General features: G+C 36.0%; 1 protein-coding gene across 1 annotated transcript; it reads left to right on the top strand.

Annotated features, from left to right (window-relative positions):
• Positions 1-3,349: 3,349 nt before the first annotated feature.
• On the top strand, positions 3,350-20,485 carry LOC149559266 (CHCH domain protein). Its single transcript, XM_089833190.1, has 6 exons — positions 3,350-3,469; positions 18,359-18,415; positions 19,564-19,650; positions 19,774-19,955; positions 20,047-20,131; positions 20,245-20,485. Exons 1-6 carry the CDS (start codon positions 3,442-3,444, stop codon positions 20,253-20,255), a joined length of 450 nt encoding a protein of 149 aa, XP_089689316.1. The 5' UTR covers positions 3,350-3,441; the 3' UTR covers positions 20,256-20,485.
• The last annotated feature ends 5,107 nt before the right edge of the window (positions 20,486-25,592 follow it).

Genomic DNA, 25,592 nt, shown 5'->3' with positions numbered 1-25,592 from the left:
AGTAAAGCAAAAATAAATCTAAAATAAAGGATTTGGAAGATATAAGGAGTATTATTAAATGAACTACAACAATAACAAATTCCTTGGAAGATTATATCAATCTTCTTCATTAGCCATTAGTTCAAAAGGTTATAGGCAACATCCTACCATCAAGTATAACTTTAAACAAACTCCTTCTTTGATTAGAATCAACCTTGACAAAATCAGAATTAAGGGTATGAGTTTAGGAAATCTAAAGTGAAGATACAACTTGAAAATAGAGCTATCAATTTAGATAAAATATTCCAAAGAAAAAGCTTAGAAAGGTTCTATAAAGTATTACTTTAAAATGTGATGTAAGTATAATAGTCAATTCTTTCTGAATAAACTTAAATAACAAATCCATGAATTAATAAAAATACCTAAAATTTACAAAATTGTTGATATAAAATATTATTCAATAGAGGTTACGTGTTTTTGAAATTAAAAGTGACCAAAAGCAAGGGGGTCGGCCCTTAACAATCAAAAGGCTGGTAACTAGCACATTACCAACTAGTAACAAAAATAGACAAAAAGAACAGGAGAACTAGCACTCAGAGACAAAAACCTAAAACCAGAGAGCTAGAACCAGAAAGGAACCCTAGCAACTAACCAAAGTCCAACGAGGCATCTAGGCTTAATAAAAACTTAATTACAGTTGATAACCAACAAAACTATAATTGTCATAACAATATATAAAGTCTTTGGATCCATGGACCCCATAACTAAACAGAAATAAAAAAAAAGACTTAGATTTCTTTTTCCCTTTTCCTCTGGCATGAAGAAGAATTTGGGCCCAATCGTCAGCAAGGAACTTACGTGTTAAGTATATGGAAAGAGAAAATTATCATAAAGATCCCATTTGTTACTAAAATAAGAAATATATACAATGACTTTTTTCTTATTCTTTTTCTTAACATATAACATCCCATCCTTTTTTAAAAGGATTTATAAGACTAACTTTTAAATATGACCTTGAAGTGTATATGAAGTTGTAGGTTCCTATAATATGAAAGGAGATCATAAACTTAATATCAAGATGATTGAGCAATAGAAATAAGAAAATGAAGAATTGGAAAAGAGAGAAGCTCTAACCAAAAAGTCAAAGTTATGCAAAACAAATGAAACCAAATTCATGTAAAGTTTCTCATGTAAACCCAGATAAGGGTAATTTTAAAATGTACTAAAATTGCATTGTAAATAGAAGGTATGCCTTCTAAAGGTCCTAGATATTAAGGGCACATGTACTTTATAGATAAAGACTTTGATCCTAGGTAATACCGAGGGTTTTCTTCCCCATTCTTTCCCCCCCGGTGCCTAAACTTTGAATGGGGCAAAACAAATTACAAAATGATTCTGAAATATAATATATAGGGTATTTGCTTTTTATTGATAAAATAATCTGCACTGATTTTTAATTTAATTATTAATTGTAGAAATCTATCATATCAGGTTCCCAAATGATGCATCTATTTACATTTCCCCAAATAAACAAGGAGGTACAAATGTTCAAATTTTGCCCAACTTATGGACATACATGCCTTTTTTGGTATTGTGACTAACACTACATATTTGTTTTAGCACAATGGTTGGGTGGTTAGTGGATCTATGCACTTTTGTACCATTAGGGATAGGTTTAAAGACTAAAGAGTTTGTTGACTTTGTACAAAAATTGACCAAATGATCAATTATGACTAAGGAATTCGCAAAATTATGAGGGCAAGTTTAGTAAGGAACAATGCTTAAATCATAACATGCTTTTTGAAGGAGAGTATTAAAAGTTTCATAACTTTAGGGTAACTCTGAGTAAAGATGAATTCCTACCACTTTTGATTATTTAGACAATTAGAAAACTGTAAGGGTATCTTTTCAAGATCAATAGAGAAAACCATGGCTACATTATGAGATCAATACAATAGAAAAGTTTAACATTTCTACTATTTTAGTTATTTGTTCACGTGTATGTATATATATCCTAGATTATCTATTCATTAGGAAAGAAACAATCTTATTCAATATCACCATTAAGGTATCGTTAAATGGTTTTTATCATTACTTATTTTTGCATGAACACTAAGACTTTGTTATTCAATTGGAATACATAGATGTTTGCATAAGATTAAACCTTCATCATCCCAACATACACAAAACTACTTACAATCAAACATCTTTTAGATTATGTTGATATAATGTGTTTTAGTTATGATGTCTTGATGTGTATAATATCCAATAGGGGGTGTTATTCCAGATCTCATAAGACTTCTAAGGGTAAATTATTTCTACTAGTAATGTGCAAGACCTTGAGTTCCTTAGACTGTCATATATGTATGGAGTGTCGATTGAAATAGGGATATATTATGTAGTGGGTATGATTTGCGGCAAAGAAATCAATCATTCCTCACAGTTTCATGTAACCTAGTGGCTTTGGGAAGCCCCCCTTGTTCTATAGAGGCAAAATTGAAGGGCATTCAACCTAACTCAATGATTGGTTCTTAATTGCCAAATCTTGATAATAAGTATCTAACCTCCTTTTCAACTTTGACACCCACCACATTTGGAAAAGGATTCAACTTTAGGGATTCATAAATTATAACCCAATCTCCAACGCAATAATTATTGAATATCAATAACCTTTCACAAATTAAGGAACATTTGTTATAAAAATGTTTTGATTTAACACTAAAAAGGAACATACACCAATGTTCAAGAACATATACATGACTAAAGAAAATATACATCAATGTTCAAGAACATATACATGACTAAAGACCATTGTTCACAATTATTTCTAAAGCCATAGAGCTTATGTTACCATGTGGACTAAAGGAGATAAAAACTTGTGACCACACACTTTACCAATTCAAACTCTAGCCAATTAAAACTAGACCCCATGACATCTATTCTTTCTACACTAAATAATATAGTTCACTATATAAAATGTCATAATCATTTATCTAATAAATTTTAAATACAATTATATTTATCAATTTTCTTAAAATTTAATAATGTGATTATTGGTCATTAAAATTTTCTAAAATTATTCATAAAATAAATAAATAAATTTAATTGAATAAATTTAAATTTAAGTGCCTTCGTGTGAACATCCTCCCATTTTACGTGGACCCAATAGACTCCACAAAACTTGACCCGTTTCATGATAAACCAATGAGACCTTGTCAAATCCCCCCTTTAAACTTTTTGGATTTATTTTTAACATCAGAAAAAAGGAATAATCTAGAACTTTCCGAATATTCTGGGTTGTGGACAAATCGCAACCCTAAAAGGAACAGAAAATATACATTATATATAGCTTCCCATCGATCGCTCTTACAAGACATCGTTAGTTCTTTACACATATTTTCATCGATAGAGTTGCGGAGGACGCTAAGGAAAACTTCAGATCTTTCTACTACGCTTGTAATCATGCCAAGACGCAGTGGAGGAGGTGGAGGTGCGATTTCTGAACTTATTGAATGATACTTTTGTTCGTTCTGAATCTTTCTCGATTAGAATCTGAGTAAAATGGGCGGTTTTAACGGATGTTTTAGGCTGTAGCATTTATATTGAGAAAATATGGTTCTGATTGTTGCAAATCTTCTAATATTAAACGACATGGCCGAAGATGGTTTCGTTGTCACGAACCCTGGCTTCGTTGACCTGTTGAGGGGTTGTGGGGAAACCCTAATCAATTCGAATGAAAACCCTAAGCAATGCTAATGAAAGCCGTCTCTTCTCTTAGTAAAGCATATTAACAGATGCTTTATAACCCCTACTTCTTTAATTAATGAAAACGTCTTCGACCGTTGTTTTCAAAAACTCGATTTGGTTCTTAAAAATTCCTTATATAAAAAGCTCTAATAGGCGGCCTTCTCTGAGTTCCGTGGTACATCCCTGCAGTAAATTGGTTAATTTTTTATTGTTACTTGCTAAAGGCTAGATTTTTATAATGTTATACATTTTAATTGAAAGAATCATGCAAGAGGACGCACAATCTGCATTATTGTATTTGTTTCTAAATTACCAGGCGTGTGAGGTCATGAATTTTCATTTATGTGTAACCTTTTCTGGGTATATTTCGAAACCCCATCAATGGCTGCTGACGATCAAGATTACGGTGTTACACGAATGCTTACTGCGATATTTTTCCTTTCTAAACAACTATCAAGTTCCACCTCACTGAGGAGGGGCGTGCCTAATTAATTTTTCATCGAATAGTTCACCGTCAATAGAAGCATCCATATAAGGAGTGCACGAAACTCAATCCCTCTATTGTACTTTGTGAATTCTCTATTCTGCGTATTTTTCAGTTTTCTCCTAGCAGATGCATCGTCCACTTTCGTGGAATAGGAGATTTTGGCTGGACAAGTCAGAGTCATTTAGGGGTAGGGATACTTGCGTGACAATTTTTTTTTATTCGAGTGAGAGCTTACCCTTGCACTAATGTCAAGCGGTAGTTGTTTGCTTGGTGCATGCAATTGTTGTGGTTTCATATTTGATTTCTAAATTCGAACATCCCTCGACATCTCCGTTTGATTTTTGGAAGTTTGCTAACGAAGGCTCATTAGATAAATTATAATAGCATTGTTAGGTTCTGTACTGTATCGCTTCTATTTTTAAGATAAAGTTAGTCCTGTAAATGTTTCATTAACAGCTTTTATCAGGTGCATGGATCGCCTCCTTAAAGAACGGGTATGACTATTTAGGATGCACAATTCTAGCCATGCACTTTTTTCTTGTTAGTTGTCTGAAGATGTACAATTATGTTCACAAGTCGAAAATTCTATCCCCAGGTTTTTCATTGGTATTTTTCCGTCTAATTTATGAACAAACGAAGCAATGAGAAGAAATTCTGAAATTCGAAAAATTAAGATTGCTGGGAGACTTACCAGCAAGTACCCGCCTGGGATCCCGCTATAAGGAATTTGAAACTAGCAGCCAATTTCCACAAGACTTGCAGCCCTTCTCTTTCAAGTGAAGGCTGCTGTACTTCTTAGATGAAGAATCTGCATTATTCTCTGTTTGCAATTATAGTTTTATGGAATTTGTGTCAAAAATAGGGCCCCGAGTATGTTACCCAGGAATCCATTCTTTGTGGTCATGTTCTTTGGATTCACCTTAACTGTTTTATTTGTAATCAGCCTACTGGAAGATTATTCCTTCTGAGGTGTCCTGATTGTTCTTTAAGAAATAATCTTTGTGTGTTTTACATCTGTTCTTGGAATTGAACCGCTTCAACGTTGCATATTCTTGATTGCTAGAAATTAGAATGGGTGGCCATCCTTGGCTAAGCTAGGTCAAATATCTGATACTGACATACACAAGGGCTTAGATAGGGTGACAGCCTTTAGTAAGAGTCCTCAATGTTGGAGTGCATGCACCTCTTCCTTAGGACAGAGAATACATGTACACCTCTTCCTTAGGACATAGAATATATGTGGTTCCATTGTTTTTAATATTGAACTTCTATAATTATTTTAATTGCTGGAGGTGAATTTCACTTAAATATTCTGTAATCTTCTGGTTAGATGAATTCTCTCCGTCAGTAATGGTCTATAGATAAAATGTTTACTTTTTGTAGATGTGACTGTTTTCTACAGTTGACAGCAGTAAAACTAGAAATGAACTGCATAAGAATTTTGCATCAACATTTTGGATCATCACCTTTTGTAAATGTGACTGTTTTCTACAGTTGACAGCAGTAAAACTTAAATGAACTGCATAAGTATTTTGCATCAACATTTTGGATCATCCTAGTAGTCCATTTCAGAGTGATGTAGAAAAATGAAATGGGTTGCAGACTAGTTCAACAAATTATGTGGTGATGGTAAGGAGAAGTAGAAAATAATGCTAGAAAGATGAAGTTTGAGAGTAAGGTAAAAAGTATTAATTTGAATTTGCCTGCAAGATATATGTGGTTTGTTTGGGCAGAGTGCTGCACCTGGCTTTGAAGCCTTTCCCAGCATTGACAATAGTATGGAACACATTCATTCCATAATACTGCTCTCCCATGACGCACTCATTATCCAGTGCATGCCATCGTTCTCATCAAGCTCTGGATACCATGCGAGCAACATTGAGGCAATGTGTGTATGTTCCGTATATGAATTCTGCCTGCAAATACTCTTCACCCAAAACCACCTCGATCAATCTCTAGAAACATTGATGACACATCAATGATGATGATCTTCTTTAAACTTACCTCTGTATTTCTACCCCATGATGCTAGTTGATGCTGCTTGGTTTGGAGGCTGAATGTTTGCCTCCAAGCTTCCATGGCTCTGTTCTTTTCCATCTACTTCCCAAACTGTTATAGCTTCTGCTCCTCAAACTCTTGTCTCAACCAAATGGCCAGTGTAGGTTATTGACTCAACTTGAGGACACTCCAGCACAACTCATTTAATTTGCAAGCTGCTCCATTTTGGGGATCTTAATCATTCTTAATGAGAGTTTATTGCAATCTCAATCTCAATACCACCGAATGTACCTCCTATCTTCCAACAAAATGCCTTGTAATTCTTCAAAAATGTTATGATTATTTGCTGTTCATAATCTTTATAGCCACTTGGAAAAAGTGTCGGCCAGTCTATTATGTGCTTTATATGTGGCGAAATTTAAAAAATCATTAGAACTTGACAATTAAAATTCAATCACTTCGATAATTTTTTCCATTTGCCATGCTTGAGCCTACCTGCTATTAGTTTGCATCTACTGTGATCTGTAGATCTCTCCCCTAATACAAATTATCAGATTGTTAAATTTATGGGTGGCAAAGCTGCCTTGCGTATGCATTATTGTTTGTGCCATCATTGAGCTTCTAAGAGTGCCAATAGATTAACAGTTCCAATCACAAATTACAAAGCTTGCACCTGAAGGCCCTGGGTTGTCTTTAGAAGTCCCATCAGAAGTGACTTTGTTTTATCCTTTTGATTTATCCCACATTCTTGTCATATGGAGAAGGTGGACTGTTTTTATATATGTTAGCAAATATGACTACAAACTGTATTGTTGTGAGCCTAGCAAATTATTTTAATTTTGTATAGTAATCATAAGAACAATCATTTATTGCTACAGCAAAAGAACAATTAAATAGAAGTATTTGACAAAATTAATTCCGAGGACTGTTATTCCTTTTATAGTAAGGAGAATAGCTGCATCTTCTAATAAACAGTCAAATAAAACTTGCTATAAAATGCACTAAGGTATTTACTTTTTGATTCATTGTCTATTCGATACCTGCCTCCCTCCCTCCCTCTATAATTTACCCTCACACTCAACCCATGTTACACTGTTTGATTTTTTAGAGTTGTCATGCCCAAACTGAGGGCAAAAACACACAATTAATCACATTATTACTTTCGTTATTAAGATGATATCAACAATAGTTACATTTTAACTTTACAATGATAGATTAAAATAATTTGAACAACAATATATATATGTCTTAAAGGTAACTACGTAGAACATAGAACAAATTACCTTATCTCAGTAGTCTAACATAACTTGCTATGTACATAAACATAATGATTAACTTTCATAATAGCTAAACTAAATTTACATTTAACCAAAGTTTTACTAACCATTATATAAATGTGTATCATGCATTGATTTGCAAAAGAATATCACTAACTACGTTTCAAATCTGATCAAAACTATTTAATATTTATTAACTAAAAACTAAATTAAGTAGCTTACATAACTTTTAAACTAATTAATTTTCTATCGATTAAATCAACTAAGCATTGTAAATTTATGGTAACTACTAACTAATATTGAGCATACATAAAACTTTAAATATACTGTTTAAATCTACTACTTAGTGTAAACCACACACATTTTTAAACTAATCTAAGATTTAAACTAAACTAACTTTAATTTAAAAGAAAACGTTTACAAAACTAAACAAAGTTACATTTAAATATACATATAGAACACTAACTAAATTAACTTAACTATCCTAAACTAATCTAAATATTTCAGAGAACATAAGAAATAGAAAGGAACTTATAATTTAATATAACATTGCACTACTATAATTAAAATAAAACTATAATAATTGACAAAATATTTTAAATTATAAAAAAAAAACTAACTAACTTACACTAAATTCAACCATCAAAAAAACTAACTAAACATTATATACTAACAACTTAAAACTTATCTACTAAACTAAAATTAACTTAATCTAAACTAACTACCTTAACACTTTAACTTAATTTAATCATTTTATTAATCACAACTAAAAAAATAAATAATTAAAAACAACTAACTAAACTAGACTAGACTAGCCTAACATCATACTAACCTAAACCCTACTAACACCTACACTAACCCCTAACACTTCCTCCTAAGCCACCTACACCTTGGACAGCGCTTCCCATAGGACATGTGCATCCCAAGCGCTGTCCTTGGGACAGCGCTCTGCCCAACGCCAAACAAAGCGCAGACAGACTTAAAAACAAGCGCAGGCCAAATTTTAAAAGGTAAGTGACCAATTTGCAAGGGTTTACAAACAAGTTTAAAACCTTCTCATGGTCAGCAACATAAATGGGGGGAACAAAAGGTGACGTCATCCCATGTGATGACCAAGACTTTAGCGAGATCAACTTTGTAAAAAAAATATTTAAAGAGCATCATAGGATCTGACGCCCAAGGAGGGATGGTAAGCATTTAACATATAAAGTTTTATAGGTGAAAGGGAGATATTTAGGATATTAGGTATTAGTTTTATGTTTCTTTAGTCATTCATATTTATTTTATTGATTATTATTATTATTATTATTAGTTATTTAAAAATTGAAATAAAAGATCACTCAGAAAATATTTATCTTCCCCATACAAAATCCAGAGACTATTTGGCTCTTGGATACAATTTTCTTTTGTCTTATTTTTCTAAGTGTGGATTTACAAAGCAAATGTAATATTTTTTTTTAAGGTGTATAAGTTTTTTTTTAAAGAGGTATATTATTTGAATGGATTTAAACCATGGATTTAATAATTGTATCACAATAACACATGATTAATTGATCTCCTAAACAACTTGAATTGAAATATATCAACCATACCCCTTTTTTTTTTTTTTTTTTTTTAACATAATTTCCATTTTGAACATATAAGAATCTTGAAAATTTTGCTTAATTAAACCATCATCATTCATCCTATTTTTGATGTGCATCCATATAATTGGAAATTACGATTAAATCACATGATAAACAAGTATACTCAATCACCAATTTTATTGGCAAACTTGATTCAAAGGCTCAACCAGGAAAGAACCAGGAAGAAAACCCGGTGTCGTTGCCATTACAACAAAGTTTGAAATACAAATTACATAGGATTTCAATTCCAAATTTTATCAATTTTAATTGAAATTTTTACATGACCCTCATCAAGGGTTTCATACCAAATTCTGCAACACATTTTTACAAACTGCGGAGGGAACATAATTCTGATCAAGTGACAACAAGCATGACCAAGAACAAATCAAACATGCATATTCATACAAAGTTTTCACAATAGGATTCACAATGAATCAACACTAGGGAAAGGTGGATTTTTCCAACAGGAGACGTTTGACACAACACCAAACTAGGTGCCCAATCGGAGCTATAAATCAAGAACTTCCGTTCTTCCATTCTTACATGCCAAAACTCATATGTGGTTTGTGCTGACAGGTAGGGGCCCATAACACCCTACCTTCTCTCCCTCTTCTCATCGAGAGAAGAGGCTCTCCATTGTTGGAGTCCAACTAAAATGCCCTTTTTCGAAATTGGCCACTTTTGCCCTCTCTAAGGGTGAGTAATGCCAAAACACCCATGCAAGAGCATCTCAAAATTCAACAAAAACATGAAAAGAAATCATCCAAAATAACATGATTTTCAAATCTTTTCAACATACCCACAATCATACAAACATTCAAACAACAATAAGGTAGCACAAGCATGAAACAAACATGAAAATTTGAACAAGGGAGATGAGAATTCTTACCTTCACAAAGAGGTAATGGCAAATGAACAAGTTTGAGTAGAGCTTTTCCCTTCTTTGCTTCAATCTTCCAAGACTTCTCTCTAAATGTAGAGATTGGGTAACAACCTCACCTAGACCAAGAAGGGCTTCTAAATAAGCCTCAAACTCAATGTTAGGAACCTGTGTGTTCCTTCTGTTTATTTTGTTAGAGTAGAGTTGTTGGACGCATATGCTTTGTAAGTCGTCCCGTGAGTTTATTTTATTATCCCACATGCATAGGTAGTATTACTTTTCTAGATCGTACCCAGTATATAAGAATAGGTTGAGGCCCTTGATGGGCACGGACGAATTTATTGTATTGAGCTTGCTCAAAGGAGGTTACCCCCTCGAAGTGGCCTGCGATCAGTAGATTTATTCTGAGTTTTGCTATCACTTTGTATTCTGTTATTTCGAGCATTCTCACGATATTGCTATAAGGAGGTTCTTCTCATCTGGTATCAGAGCACTCTCTTGGGCTCGCTGGGTGGAAATTACATCAAATTTTTTTCTGTCGTGGCCTTCAGGTTCCTCTCACTTCTAATATCTCTTGTTATTGCAATAACTCTTTTCAGTTGTTCTGTCTGTGAGTGAATTTTTCTAAGTTGACTGTTCAGAAAAAAAAAAAAAAAAAAAAAAAAAAAAAAAATAAAGAGTAAAATTTTTTCTGTTTTTTAGTCGTAGCTTCCTTGTTTGCTTTCTGTTTCTGCTCATACTTCCGCAGAACGTCTGCAATATCATTTCGCATACTTCCTTCCTTGGCGACCCAACCCCAAATTTTACATATCAAAGCCCTAAATCCCTCATTTATCTAATTTTAGGGTTTGCCCTATCTTTTTCACCTCTCATCCCATCGCCACCAAACTGAGCCACAAGATTCAATTCCTCATTTTGCTCCCTTATCCCTCTTGGACTGTTCGCCTCATTTCGCCTCCCTACCCTTGAAACCCTCATTTTTCTTTTTCCCTTGTCCCTAGATAGTCTCCCACCACCCGTCGAACACCCATTTCCTATATGAGTTTTACCCAAATCCAAGTTTGCCGTAACTAAAAAAGTTTTTGTTTCTCATCTTCTACCCATTTCAAAAAAAAAAAAAAAAAAAAAAAAAAAAAAAAAAAAAAACCTTGTTTTATGGTTGTTACGCGTACAGGAGCAAAAATCATGGAAGAGGAAATTGCATCCCTCAAAACCAGACTTCAAGATCTGGATGACAAAATTCTGGGTCTTAACTTTCAGCAGTCAGCCATTAGCCGAAACCATTCAGGAGATACTGGGTCCTCTTCTGGCAATTTCCGTGGACCAAAGCTTGATTTTCCACGCTTCGATGGTTCTGATCCGACTGGATGGATCTATAGGGCAGAGCAGTATTTCAGCTTGCATAATACTTTGGATAACCACAAAGTCTCCCTTGCATCTTTTCATTTGGAACATGAAGCTCTTCAATGGTTCCGTTGGTACATCAAGGCTAATGTAGGCCCAACGTGGAGCGAATTGTGCACCCTCATTTTGGAGCGCTTTGGCCCTAGTTCCTTTGATGATTTCACAGGAGCACTCACTAAACTGCGTCAAACAGGCACTGTAAGAGAATACCAGACAGAGTTTGAAAAATTAGCTAATCACACAGAGGGCTTGTCTGATGAATTCTTCCGTAGTTGTTTTGTCAGTGGTCTGAAGGATGCACTTCGCTCAGAAGTCAAAATGTTTCGACCTACTACAATGATGGAAGCCCTTGGGTTGGCTAAGTTAGCGGAAGACAAGATTAGTGCTCTACAACGCTCCAGATCTAATTTTGTTCCATTCAGAAATACAGGTTCTCACAACCCTCCAGTCATACCAGCTCCCAGAACTACTCCGATCAAGCACTTGTCTGAAACAGAGATGCGAGTTAGGCGAGACAAAGGGCTTTGTTATAATTGTGATGAGAAATGGTCTCGGGGCCATAGATGTGTTCAGCAAAAGCTCTATCTCTTGGATGTGGATTCTCCACCGGAACTGGAAGAATATGTAGATGCTCAGGAAACAGTGGATGATGAGGTTGAGCCTCACCAGCCTGAACCTCCTTCACCAGAAGCTCCACCAGAGATATCTGTCCATGCTTTGGCAGGAGTCACTACTCCACAAACCATGCGGGTCCAGGGTTTCTTCAAGAAGATCCCTCTTACTATACTCATTGATTCTGGTAGCACTCATAACTTCATTGATCCACGACTAGCCAAACAGGCTGATTGCTTTATCCATCCCTGCTCTAGCTTTGAAGTCATGATTGCCAATGGGGGCACTTTACCTTGTAAAGGGAAATGTCGCAATGTGCGTCTCTCTATTGGCGATTATCACATGCACTCTGACATGTTTGCCTTACCCTTAGGTGGCTGTGATGTGGTTTTGGGTGCCCAATGGTTACGCACTCTTGGCCCCATTCTCTGGGATTTTGCTGAACTTTGGATGCAGTTTTCAGCCGAGGGGCACCAACACACTTTGAAAGGCTTACAACCAGGGTCTCTCAGCATCATCAGTTCACACCGTATGGAAAAACTTCTTAAGAAGAATTCACATGGTGTCATCGCTCAGCTCCATTCCATTCAGATGCAGCCATCAGCAGTCTCTAGCACTCCTGCCGATCTCCAACACATTTTGGACAAGTATTCTGGTATATTTGCTGAACCTGTGGGATTACCTCCTTCTCGTCTAGAGGACCACCGTATTCAGCTCCTTCCTGGCAGTGTTCCGCCCAACATCAGGCCCTACCGCTACCCATTTCATCAGAAGACCGAAATCGAGATACTTGTCCGTGACTTACTGAAGCAAGGTATTATTCGCCCTAGTACCAGTTCCTTTTCTTCTCCAGTTCTGCTTGTTCGCAAAAAAGATGGGTCATGGCGACTCTGCATTGATTTCCGAGCACTTAATCATCTCACTATAAAGGACAAGTTTCCCATTCCAGTTGTTGATGAACTTCTTGATGAACTTCATGGGGCTCATTTTTTCTCCAAGTTAGATCTTCGTTCTGGGTATCATCAAATTCGGGTTAATGAGGAGGATATACCTAAAACTGCCTTCCGCACACATGATGGTCACTATGAATTTTTAGTCATGCCCTTTGGCCTCACGAATGCTCCTTCAACATTTCAGGCAGTGATGAATAACATATTTCGACCATACCTCCGAAAATTCATTCTGGTCTTCTTTGATGATATCCTCATATATAGCACAACTTGGGCTGAGCATCTCCATCATCTGGAGCTTGTCTTGCAACTTCTCTCGGATCATCAACTCTGTGCAAAACTATCTAAATGTGTGTTTGGCCAGGAGGAAGTGGAGTATCTCGGGCATATTGTTGCACACCATGGAGTGCGGGTGGATCCTACAAAAATAGATGCCATGAAAACTTGGCCGCATCCTAAAACTCTCAAGAGCCTTTGGGGTTTTTTGGGGTTGACTGGCTACTACCGCAAGTTTGTCAAAGATTACGGGAAAATTGCAGCACCATTGACAGCTCTGTTAAAAAAGGATGCCTTCTCCTGGACCCCTGTTGCTGAGACTGCATTTGAACAACTGAAACAGGCTATGTGCAGTACACCTGTTCTCGCGATGCCAGATTTTTCCAAACCCTTCACTATTGAGAGTGATGCTTGCGGCAATGGATTGGGTGCTGTTCTCCTGCAAGATGACCATCCTATTGCGTTCACTAGCAAAGCCCTCTCTGGTAAGAATCTAGCCCTCTCTACTTATGAAAAAGAAATGATGGCTATTTTGCATGCTGTACAGAAGTGGCGGCCATACCTCTTAGGGAGTCATTTTTGCATCAGAACCGATCACCAAAGTCTGAAATACTTCCTGGAACAACGGGTATCCTCTCTTACACAACAGAAATGGGTCAGCAAACTCATGGGGTATGATTATGAGATCACCTACAAGAAGGGTAAGGAGAATATTGTGGCAGATGCTCTTTCTCGCACATTTGATAATCAAGCTTCCCTTTCCGCTATTTCTAAGCCCATTCCCAATTGGTTAGCGTCTGTTCAGCAGGGCTATGACAGTGACTCTTCTTTATCTCAAATCATTCACCAGCTAGCCAATAATCCTTCTGCTATACCACATTACTCTTGGGATGGTGCTTCTCTTCGATACAAGGGTCGGCTAGTGCTTCCTCAGAACCCAGCTCTACATCAGGCTATTTTTTATGAACTCCATGCTTCTCCTTCAGCAGGGCACTCAGGCTTCCTCAAAACTTATGAGCGAGCAAGGAGAAACTTCTTTTGGAAAGGAATGAAACAGACAATTCAACAGATGGTGGCTGAATGTGATACTTGCCAACGCCACAAGGGTGAAACGACCCTCCTTCCTGGCTTGCTCGAACCATTGCCCATCCCTACACGGATTTGGACTGATATTTCTATGGATTTCATTGAAGGGCTTCTTAAATCCGGTGGCAAGACAGTGATCTTGGTTGTGGTTGATCGTCTCTCGAAATATAGTCACTTTTGTGCCCTCAGCCACCCCTATACTGCCTCCTCTGTTGCACAAATCTTCATGGACCAGATATTTCGTCTTCATGGACTCCCTTCTTCCATTGTCTCTGATCGTGATGCAACTTTTACCAGTCATTTTTGGACTGAACTGTTTCAGAAAACTGGCACCAAACTGAAGATGAGTTCGGGCTATCACCCACAAACTGATGGTCAAACGGAAATTGTCAATAAATGCTTGGAAACTTATCTTCGTTGCTTCACTTCCGAACAGCAACATCAGTGGGCCAAGTGGCTCCCTTTAGCTGAATGGTGGTACAATACCTCTTACCACACTGCCTCTAAAATGACTCCATATGAAGCAGTCTATGGTCAGGCACCTCCAGTGCTCCTTCCCTACACTCCCAACAGCTCACCAGTCCAGGCAGTTGACATAGTTCTCCGCAGCAGGGATCAGATTCTTCGTACCTTACAGGATAATCTTCACATGGCCCATAATCGGATGAAACAGCAAGCAGATCAACACCGTTCTGAGCGCTCATTTCAAGTTGGGGATATGGTTTTTCTTCGTCTACAGCCATACAAACAATCCTCCCTAAAGCTGAAAGGGCGTCATAAGCTGGCCCCAAAATTTTATGGGCCTTATCAGGTTCTGCAGAAGATTGGTTCAGTTGCTTATAAACTGGAACTTCCTCCTTCTTCCCGCATTCATCCAGTTTTTCATGTTTCTTGTCTAAAGAAAGTTCTGGGTACCACTGTCAGAGCACAAACTACTCTCCCTGAAATGGATACGGAAGGATCCATTATCCTGGAGCCGGTGGCAATCATTGACCAGCGCACTCGCCAGCTTCGCTCTCGCTCCATCTCTGAGGTCTTGATTCAGTGGCATGGCATGCAACCAGAGGATGCTACCTGGGAACCCCTTCTTCAGATTCAACAACAATTTTCACACCTTAAGCTTTGAGGACAAAGCTTTTTTCTAAGGGAGAGGGGATGTTAGGAACCTGTGTGTTCCTTCTGTTTATTTTGTTAGAGTAGAGTTGTTGGACGCATATGCTTTGTAAGTCGTCCCGTGAGTTTATTTTATTATCCCACATGCATAGGTAGTATTACTTTTCTAGATCGTACCCAGTATATAAGAATAGGTTGAGGCCCTTGATGGGCACGGACGAATTTATTGTATTGAGCTTGCTCAAAGGAGGTTACCCCCTCGAAGTGGCCTGCGATCAGTAGATTTATTCTGAGTTCTGCTATCACTTTGTATTCTGTTATTTCGAGCATTCTCACGATATTGCTATAAGGAGGTTCTTCTCACTCAACCACCAAAGGGATCAATAACTTCTCCCACCCACCTACAAATCTAGAAGCTCCTAACTCAACCCATACTATGGTTAACCACTAAGTGGAGGTGAGGTAAGACAACTCATGGTAGCCACTTGCAATTTTCGCACAAAGGTAAAATGAGACTTTTTGAGTGATCTCAAAAGTCAACAAAAGGGGCTTAGGGGTTGAAAAAGACCCCCAACACATACCCATACCCCTTGGGTATAAATATTCCATGTTTTAAAGCCTTAGGAATAGGTTTAGAGCCAAACAAAAGTTAGGAAATAATGAGGACCAACTAACAACTCTAAAAAGCAAATTAAGCACTAATCCGGATTAAGGGTGACTAAACTCGATTAAGAATTCAATTAGCAAACTGACACTGACTTAATCCGACTTAGGTCCAAAAGTTACACAGCGACACTAAAAGAACACAGTTACGAACATTAACATTCACTGAACACAAAAGGATACATACATCTCACAATACAATATTTGAATTACGAACAAGAAGGTTTCCAAAATTAGCACATAGGGATCAGTTTTGTTCTTTCGTCGGTTTCCTTGGCTAAAATATCTGCACGCTCATTGCACACATCAGTAGTCCCGTAAAATCACATGTACATATATGTATACGTATCAGAAATTCACATGAATTGAAACATACATCAATCAAGGTTTCTCTCATTTCTTAACCATTAAAATCTCTTAAATCAAAGTAGCAATCCTACATGTACTGATTTCATCAACATACATATACATAAAACATTAAATGACAAACATCAAATATTTGAAAGTAACATCACACAGCATGAGATAATATAATATGTTCTAAGCATCAGATAATGTCTCGACATCTCGAGTCGTGAGTATCAAAATGATAAAGTAACATCTAAGGCTACTAAGGGTTGGGGCGAGACCTCACAAGAGTTCCTAGATTGTAGCTGACTGTTTACAAGAACTTATTATTCATCTACATCATGATGAAAGCTGAACATTATATATAGGTAAATTTCTGGTTTGATTGTTATATGTATATTCACAAGACATGGCTATCAAACACAACACAGAGATGGGATACATGATTGAAGTTTTTTAGGTTTGTAAATTGTAAGAATTTGCTTACTAAAAAGTAGTTGTAATAACCATACACTCACAGAGAGGCTATTAATGAGAAATTATTTGGTTATAAAAATTTGTGTTATAATAACGATAATACTCACAGAGAGCCTATTAATCTTGCAGACTACTTACTCTTTATGAGTTGTTGGGAGCTTTCACTCTATCAAATTCAAGTAAAAATGATCGTCTTTAAACAGTAAAACACCTGAGAATGAATTGGCTTTTTCTTCCTTGTGGTCTATTAAGCCTGCTTGACATAGTTTTTGTGATCAATTTTTAATATTTATTACAACATATTAGGTGCAAGCATGAGGTTATTTTATTTGACCATATCATTTGCAGGCAAGTATAATGCTTGAAGTCTAAAGTTACCGGTTTGGGTTTGGGAATTTTTTTTTTTCCCATTTGGGTTTTTGGGTGGGTTCGGGAGTGTGTATATATATATATACAAAAAATAAGAGAAACCCACGGGTTCTTCTGGGGGACTATATCTATATATATAAAGAAGAGAAAGCCGGGTTTTCCTGGGTTCGCTGTGGGTCTGGGCAGTGTACTTATTTTCAACTGTAGGTTTGCCTAGGTTTGCCTGGGTCTGCACTGTCGCAGACCCGGGCAGACTCACCAGTCCAAAAAAAGGACCTGTGGCAAACCTGGGTGAGAACCCGGATCTGGGTGGCAGGGTCTGAACCTGGTAATCCAGCTTGAAGTATATACACCTGCAGTGAACTCAGGTGTGAATCCGGGCCTGTGCAAACTGGAACCCAGATCTGGGGGACAGGGTCCAAAGCCGGTAACCCAGCTTGAAGTATATAAACAAGTTTTTAGGATTGACCTAGGAAATGGTGATTACACAAAAAAGAGAGAGACCTGTGGGTCCCCCTGGGTCCCCCTGGTTTTGCCGTGGGTCCTCTAGGGTTCGCCATGGGTCATCCGAGGTTCGCTGCCAGTCTGGGCAGGGTACTTATTTTGGACTATGGGTCTGCCCAAGTCTGCACTGACATGGACCCTGGCAGACCTACAGTTAAAAATAAGGACTGCCCTGACCTGTGAACCCGGATGTGAGTCCAGACCTGTGAGAACCTGGACCTAGATCTGTGTTGCAGGCCACAAATCTGGTATCCCAGCTTGAAGTATATACACAGTTTTAGAATTGACATAGGAAATGGTGATAAAGATTTTTGTCAAACATGTACGGACTTTGTAGTATTCAAGATGTTTTCACGTGTGGGACCCATAAGATTCGGAACTTATTCAACTGTTCCTCTACACTTTTATTTAACAGTGCTTTTGTGTCAGAATTTTTTGAAAGTATATTATGAATGAATTGGAAATTGCTGTTTTCAAATTGTGTGTGTATAAAATTTTTTGAGCGATTGTGTAAAAAAAGTATTTTATGGGGGAGTAATTTATTCATGAATTTTGTTTTACAGGAAGGGCAGGGGGTGCTCGTCCAGCTCGAACACCAGTTCGTAGCCCTCCACAACCAGGTATATAATCTGTCTGTTGTAGCATTTTCAATTAAATGAATTTTGTGTATTCCTATTTAAAAACCTCAAAGAATCTGGTATTTTATTTTGTAGTCTCTTGTGCACTGCTGCATTTGCCTCTTTGTTTTCTCCTTTGCTGTTATTGATATGTATAAAGATAATATTCATTCCAGAGATTCTTGACCTCCCAAGGGTTTCTGCACGTTATGTACCATGTTTCAACATTTGAACAATTGTAGCCTTAGGTAAAGGGTGCATGGATAAAGAAAGTGACCTCTTGAATTATGGATGAATAAACTGAACTCTTCAGTAATGGAATCCTCCGTTGTCTGTATAAAATCTGGTCTCGTTCTTTCTCTTTTTAAGTGTGTCACTATCAAGAATTTAATTTTGATAGTTGTAAATAGCCGTAGGCATGATCACTTCCTATCCCAAGGAAACATAATCTAACAATTGTATCTATAGTGGTATAAAACTAAAAGACATTGATCGAAGTTCAAGCATTTATAACTGTCATTGGTTTGCTAAACAATGAACATAAATTTTGGTGAATAAAGCTCCTCCAAGGAAGGTTCTCTTTGAAATCGACTGGCAAAAGGTGCTAGCATTTACAGCAAACAACCAAGGATGCTTCTATTTAGGTGTCTCGCAGTATTTAGCAATCGGCAAATCTGTGACTGGTGGATTTAGGAGGCTGTGAGATGACCTTCAGAAAATTACCATAATAATGCTGCTGGTTAGAATGCAAAGATTCTTTCTCATTCTTTGGCTTAAGTTGCTGTGGAACTATGTAAGGCGATACTGTTGCTTCTAGTTTCTTCTCTGACATTACTCACATTGGAGTGAGATTTCATTGGATGTTGAGATTTAATGCAGACAGATTATGAATGTATGACTAAATTTCTATTACTAGCTGCATTAAGCGTAAATTGCAGCGATGATGCATATTAATATTAATATTATATCTGTTAAACAGTTCAAGAATAAAGTCATCAAAAGTTTTGGTCAATCATGTGATCTAAATTGTTTTTGTTGATTAAAGATATGATATGCTTGTTCTGCTCTTATCTCCCCCATGGTATTAGAGTATTGGGTAAAATTGCCTGATGATGTAAATTAATTCTTGTCTACTGGTTTTTGTGTTACAGCTCCTGTTTCTCATGCGCCATCCCCGGCTCCAGTACAGTCTAGTGGTGGTGGGATGCTCAGTGGCATTGGTTCTACCATAGCACAAGGTAACATTTAAATTCTGACTTGTTGAACTAGAGACTGTATGGGTAGATGAGATTAGTTGGAAATATTGAGGGCATCACCCTTTTTAAAGTTTACCTACTAAGCGAATTCAATGTGGTTGATAGGGTTGGCCTTTGGAACCGGAAGTTCTATAGCACATAGAGCCGTTGATGGAATCATGGGTCCACGTACAGTTCAACATGAGTATGTGCCTGCTGAGGGAGCATCTGCAGCAGCTGGTGCGCCCGCTGTTGCAAACATGAGTGGACCAGATTCCTGTGGAAATCAAGCCAAGGCGTTCCAAGATGTATGCCATTCCATTTCAAGACATTCGATGTTTCCAAGAACCATAATATAATTTTAATGGTTGCTATTTATTGTTGCAATTGCTTGTGCAGTGCCTGAATAATTATGGGAGTGACATTTCAAAATGCCAGTTCTATGTAGACATGCTGAATGAATGCCGCAGAGGACCTGTATCAGGTAATAAATGGGGGCAATAGGTTTATTTTAATTTAATGGTAAAAGGTGTTACTTTTTCTATTACGGTTCCAAATAGTTTCTAATAATAATTTTCGAAATTTCTTTTGCTGCAGCCCAATTCTAATGGCCGTGGCTGGTTATCACCGAGTATCTAATAGCATTGGATCTGAATCTTGAATTTCAGAATATTTCAGAAACCATAAATTTAGGAGCATTGGAACTGCAATTAGTTATTCATTTGAGAACTGATGTCACTTTTCAGTCTAATTGCCTTGTGCATTAGAGCTATAAATACCATAAGCGTCTAGACAATTACTTGAAATTTAAAATTTGAAGTTTTTTTAATTATTTAAATCTATCTGGGAATCGAATAGAACCGAACGTGCATAATGTGATGGTCATATATTTTGATACTTTGTTAATTATCAAGTTAATAGTGCTTGTGGCAATATTTGGAAAATGTTTTTTTTTTCGTGTTCAAATTTTTTCCTGCTGTTCGACCATCATATTTTGATAGTTTGTTAATTATCAAGTTAATAGTGCTTGTGGCATTATTTGGAAAATGTTTTTTTTTTAGTGTTCAAATTTTTTCCTGCTGTTCGAAGAAACCATTTTCAAAACACGAGTAATTGGGTCTACATGGATAATTCAGGTAGCTTGTTTTAATGGTTTTTGAAAGATTAGCCTTAAGACATACATAAATTGTCTTCGTTATAAGCAATGACGTTTGTGCATGGACTGTATGGCTGGCTCGTGTATATTGTTTTTTCTTTTGATCAAAGTCATTTCTCCTTTTACTCTCGCAGATTCTCCATTGTATTTTTGTGCCTAACGCTAATTTTATTTTCGAGCCCTTACAAATATTATCGACTTAATATGCCAATTCATGTCTTGTGATCCACCTAGATATTCCAGCTCGTCTTCTGCGGACTTCGTATATCTCCTGGACTCCATTGTTTCGATGGCTTTTAAAATTAATTTGCCCCTATAACGCTTCTGAAATTGTGGGGGGTTCGGAAGATATGATCTTTATCTCAAATTCTTTTTTGAAAAAGATCTACGTGTGTTTTTAACTAAAGGAAAACTAGTTTCGCAAGGACCAAAAGTCAACGAAAGAAGAAAACAAAAGCTTATCCATCTGCTAGATGTCCGCTAGCCAGAACTAGTAAACTATGGGGAGAAAATCCCCAAAGCCTAATTTTTTTAAAACGCTTTTCGTTTCATTTCATTTATTCTATGGGCCTTACAATGTTTTGAATAGGGATATTCCGATTATCCTTTCTATGAAGTCTAGTTATAAGCTCGGGTAGAGATACCATATCCTTATCCTTATTGGTCAAACTTGTTTCATCGACGGAGACTTGTTTGACCTATTTGATAGGAGGGGTTGATTTACCTTTTAAAGCTCTAGCTTGAGAATTAATTTTCTTGAAGCCTTTTTAGTTTTATTTATAGCTATTTAATAAACATCGACAATTGTTGAAGTAATTTAGAATAAGTGAGAGGGGGGGGGGGGGGGGGGGGGGTGTAAATCATTGCATGCATCAAATAATTCCATCAACTTGATCATTTTTAGGTCAGAATCACAAATATGTAAACATTAAACACTACAAAATCATTCACATTTTTTGACGCAACGATTTTACGTGGAAACTTGTAGACTCTTTGATTTATTTGATAGGAGAGGTTGATTTACCTTTAAAGCTCTAGCTTGAGAATTAATTTTCTTGAAGCCTTAGTAGTTTTAGTTATAGCTATTTAATTAACATTGACAATAATAAGTGAGAGGGCGGGAGGTGAATCATTGCATGCATCAAATCATTTTGTTGAAATACTTTATAACAAGTGAGAGGGCAGGAGGTGAATCATTGCATGCATCAAATAATTCCATCAACTTAGTGGGTCACTATCTTAGGTCATAATCACAGAAATGTAAACATTAAACACTACAAAATCATTCACACATTTTTTGACACAATGATTTTTTGTGGAAACCTCTTGACTCTCCTACTTGGCCACCATATGAAGTAATATTGTAGACTCTGTCTTCTTTGGGTTCTTGCACATGTCAACTCTTGCTTCAAGCCTTATAAAGAGAATTTAGGTCTTTTTTTGCTCAATAACAATTGTCCATCTTAAGGTGAGGTGATTCATTGAGTCGCCCCTTTTTTTTTCATTTTTTCTTTCAAGGGACTTCTTCTACAATCCTCTTTAAATTCACCTTAAAATGGTTTATATTGAATTTTGTTTCGCTAGCTCATCAAACTTATCTTCCACACGCTTAACACAATCCAAGAAATCAACTTTGTTGGCTTAGATTTGAGGAATCAATGATTAAACTCTAAGTGCTATTACTTGGTATCAACTAGCCTTTAATGCTCGACACATATTGGGTTGCTCGATCTCCACTAAAATTCACTTGACACATACTAGCGTTTATTGTCACTTGGCACACACTAGAATTTACTCGGCGCATACTAAATTCACTTTGCTTGACACTAACTGATTTTTTGCTCGGTATGCACTAGCATTGCTTGGCACCTACTAAGCACTTAGTCAAGTTTAACAAACTTATTTTGTTTTCTTTGTTCTTCTAGACTTAGCCGGTGTATCCATCAATTTCAATTTCAAGTAAATAAACAATACAATATGACTTGACTTTTCTCTAGGTGCTCTTGTTATCCCACCGCATCAAATTCTTTTTATCAATCAAACAATTGATAACATTCAAGCCAAAGAAGCAATTGTCTCACCAACAAGTAGTAGGTTTGACCTCGTTGACAATATAATGATTATTCTAGATTCCATACATTAAATAATTTTTTTTTCAACAACTTTTACAAACTTATAAGTAGGAAATATTTTCCAAGAAAAGTCAATGACATTCACTAACATGAAACTTATTGTTCTCCTTCAATTATTTGACACTTTTCACTAAAGTATGAGTATTACCATTATCTTATAAAAACCTTGGATTAAAGAAGACATAATGATCATATCTTTTATAGCATTTATTTGTGAAATAATCCATGGGAATAGAGAATTTTGAATATCTATTACGTTCTTGTTTATGTTTTCGTATTATTACAAACCATTCTTAGGCGAGATGTCTTTACCCACCTCCAAGGAAATATCAACTTGAATCACTATGTCTCACCCACCCATACCACCATTTTGTGAATTTATTTCAAATTTCTGAATTTTGAAGGACTTTATCCTCGCTCACCCCACTCCCCCCCACCCCACTGATTGGGACTTAACAGGGGCTTTCCCCATGGCTTTAGAAAACACATTAAAAATGAAATTACCATTTTGTAGAATCCAAATAACTTAGTACAAAACCTTCATAGGGAGTACACTTAGAGGTTTCATCATTAGAAACTACAATTCTTTTTGTGCTCCAAGATTTTTATTTAATGGTACTTATATTTTACCAAATGAAAAATTGATTCATTATTCAAGGGAGAATAATCTAGATTAGTAAAAAAACCCTTATAACGAATACACTAATTTTGATGGTATTTAATACTAGTTTTAGGGGTAGGGTTTTTATGGATAGACTAGGACTCGATATATTCCAAAATAAGAAAAATGAGGCCCTCATGAAGGATTGGAGAAGAATGATTTTTTTCATGGTACTTTATGCAGTGCCATAATAATAAAAATAAATAGAAGGAAAGTGAAATGCACTCACCATAGCTAAAGTTGTTAAGAATAACAAAATAATAGCTAAAGAGACTACAAAATCTTTCATTTATAGATATGTACTACACGATAACCTCACACGTATATTTTTCCAGGCTAGAAGAAAATCCATATCCTCCCCTCAACAAGAGTACTAGAGATTTTAGAAATTCATTCCTTATTGATTTCACTTTCCAAACCATACACCTTCAAAATGCTAGCTTGAAAGACCACTGGTTGAGATCCTAGACTAGATCATATGATTGTTCTACCATTTATGGTAGAAAATAAGCTCAATTACATTCCTATTGCCTCTCATATTGTTAATGTTACCAATAGAAGAAAAAACTAGATAACTAGGGCACTAAATGCTAAAAACCAAGCTCAAGTAGATGGGAAAACTAGACACTTCATGATAAATGAAGGTCAAAGTAATAAACCATTTTGCATGATTGAGTACATCATTTTTGAAAAGGAATTCAGTTTAGAATTCCACATAATAATTAAATTTTTTTTTTATGGTCTCTTCTAAGATTTTATAATTGAATCCCTAGCTTACCATGTGTTGATAATTAACCCCTAGATTAGCTAATCTTTTTAGAATATAATTACAATTTAAGTACATATGAGTGACCTTATGATTAACAAAAACATTTAGCATTTGAATATTATCAAAGATTTAATTGTCCAACTAGAGGTAACTTACCATTAAGATGATGATATCGAGAGAATCACTCTCTAGCCAAACCTTAATAAACCATTTATGAAATAGATATTTTCAAACAAATGCAAACTGCATAAGCCTTGACAAAGTAGTTTGTAAAAATTTCAAGTGTGATCCACTCTTGTTTGTTATTTAATATATTGAAAACCTAATCATTAAGTTTCATCTACTAGACCTACAAAATGTTTATTAGATATGCTTAGGATTGATCAATAATCCCAGCTAATCTTGAATCTATTCAAAAAGGAAAATAAGTTAAAATTGAAATCTTTTATTCAACAAGGAAAACCCTTAAGATGTCAAGCAAAAAATCCTTCTATGATAGATTACAACAAAATTCTTATATATTTTTTCATCTCACCCAATTGTTTCCTTAAATGAAATAGTCCATTCAATGTTTACAAATATAATTAGATTTTCATATGCCATAGTGAAAATAATATATTAAGAAGAATTCATGATATCTTTCGCTTGTTTATGAAGGAATCCAAATGATTTAGAGTTGTAAAGGGGAGACAAGAAACAACATCCACTAAAAATAACAATAATACATGAACCATTAAGCTTGTACTTTCCACACCTGTCAATCACTAGTGACTTTAACAATTTCCATGATAACATATATTATTTCTCTATTATTTTTAATATGATATTTACGAATATGAAATGCCATTATGTTGTAAGATATTTAATATTGAGCACATTTAAATATGAGTTTGATTTTTCCAATATGATATTTTGACATAACTAATGCCCTACTTTTCATCCTGCACCCGAGTAGTAAAAGTGATTTCTTGTGTCTTAGTAATTTCCTAGGTGTGTTCGAGTCTAGGCCTAAGTCCCTTAGGTGGAAAGAGTTTTCATCAGATTTTTCATTTCCCCGTTCTCCACATTTCATAGCTGGGTGGTTTTTCCTTTATATGGAGGGATTGTACGGGTAGCTTAGTACCTAATCCGATGGAGATTCACATTGCTCGTGCAAAGATAATCTATAAAGATTCATCTACTTGCGGTCTATCATTTTCTCATAAAAATAGAAGCTTGCCGAAATTT

Source organism: Cupressus sempervirens, chromosome 5, assembly GCF_028749045.1.
Source record: "Cupressus sempervirens isolate cs-2001-9-10 chromosome 5, ASM2874904v1, whole genome shotgun sequence".
NCBI classification, from domain to species: Eukaryota; Viridiplantae; Streptophyta; class Pinopsida; order Cupressales; family Cupressaceae; genus Cupressus; species Cupressus sempervirens.
The sequence above is the reverse complement of the archived record's forward strand: the minus strand, read 5'-3'. Positions and strand labels throughout refer to the sequence as shown.

Bases quoted from the DNA above. Each gene is read 5' to 3' on its own strand.
- LOC149559266 (XM_089833190.1), top strand. From the start codon at position 3,442: ATGCCAAGACGCAGTGGAGGAGGTGGAG. The intron at 18,416-19,563 runs GTATATAATCTG...TTTGTGTTACAG, and splicing joins TCGTAGCCCTCCACAACCAG to CTCCTGTTTCTCATGCGCCA. The intron at 19,651-19,773 runs GTAACATTTAAA...TGTGGTTGATAG, and splicing joins TGGTTCTACCATAGCACAAG to GGTTGGCCTTTGGAACCGGA.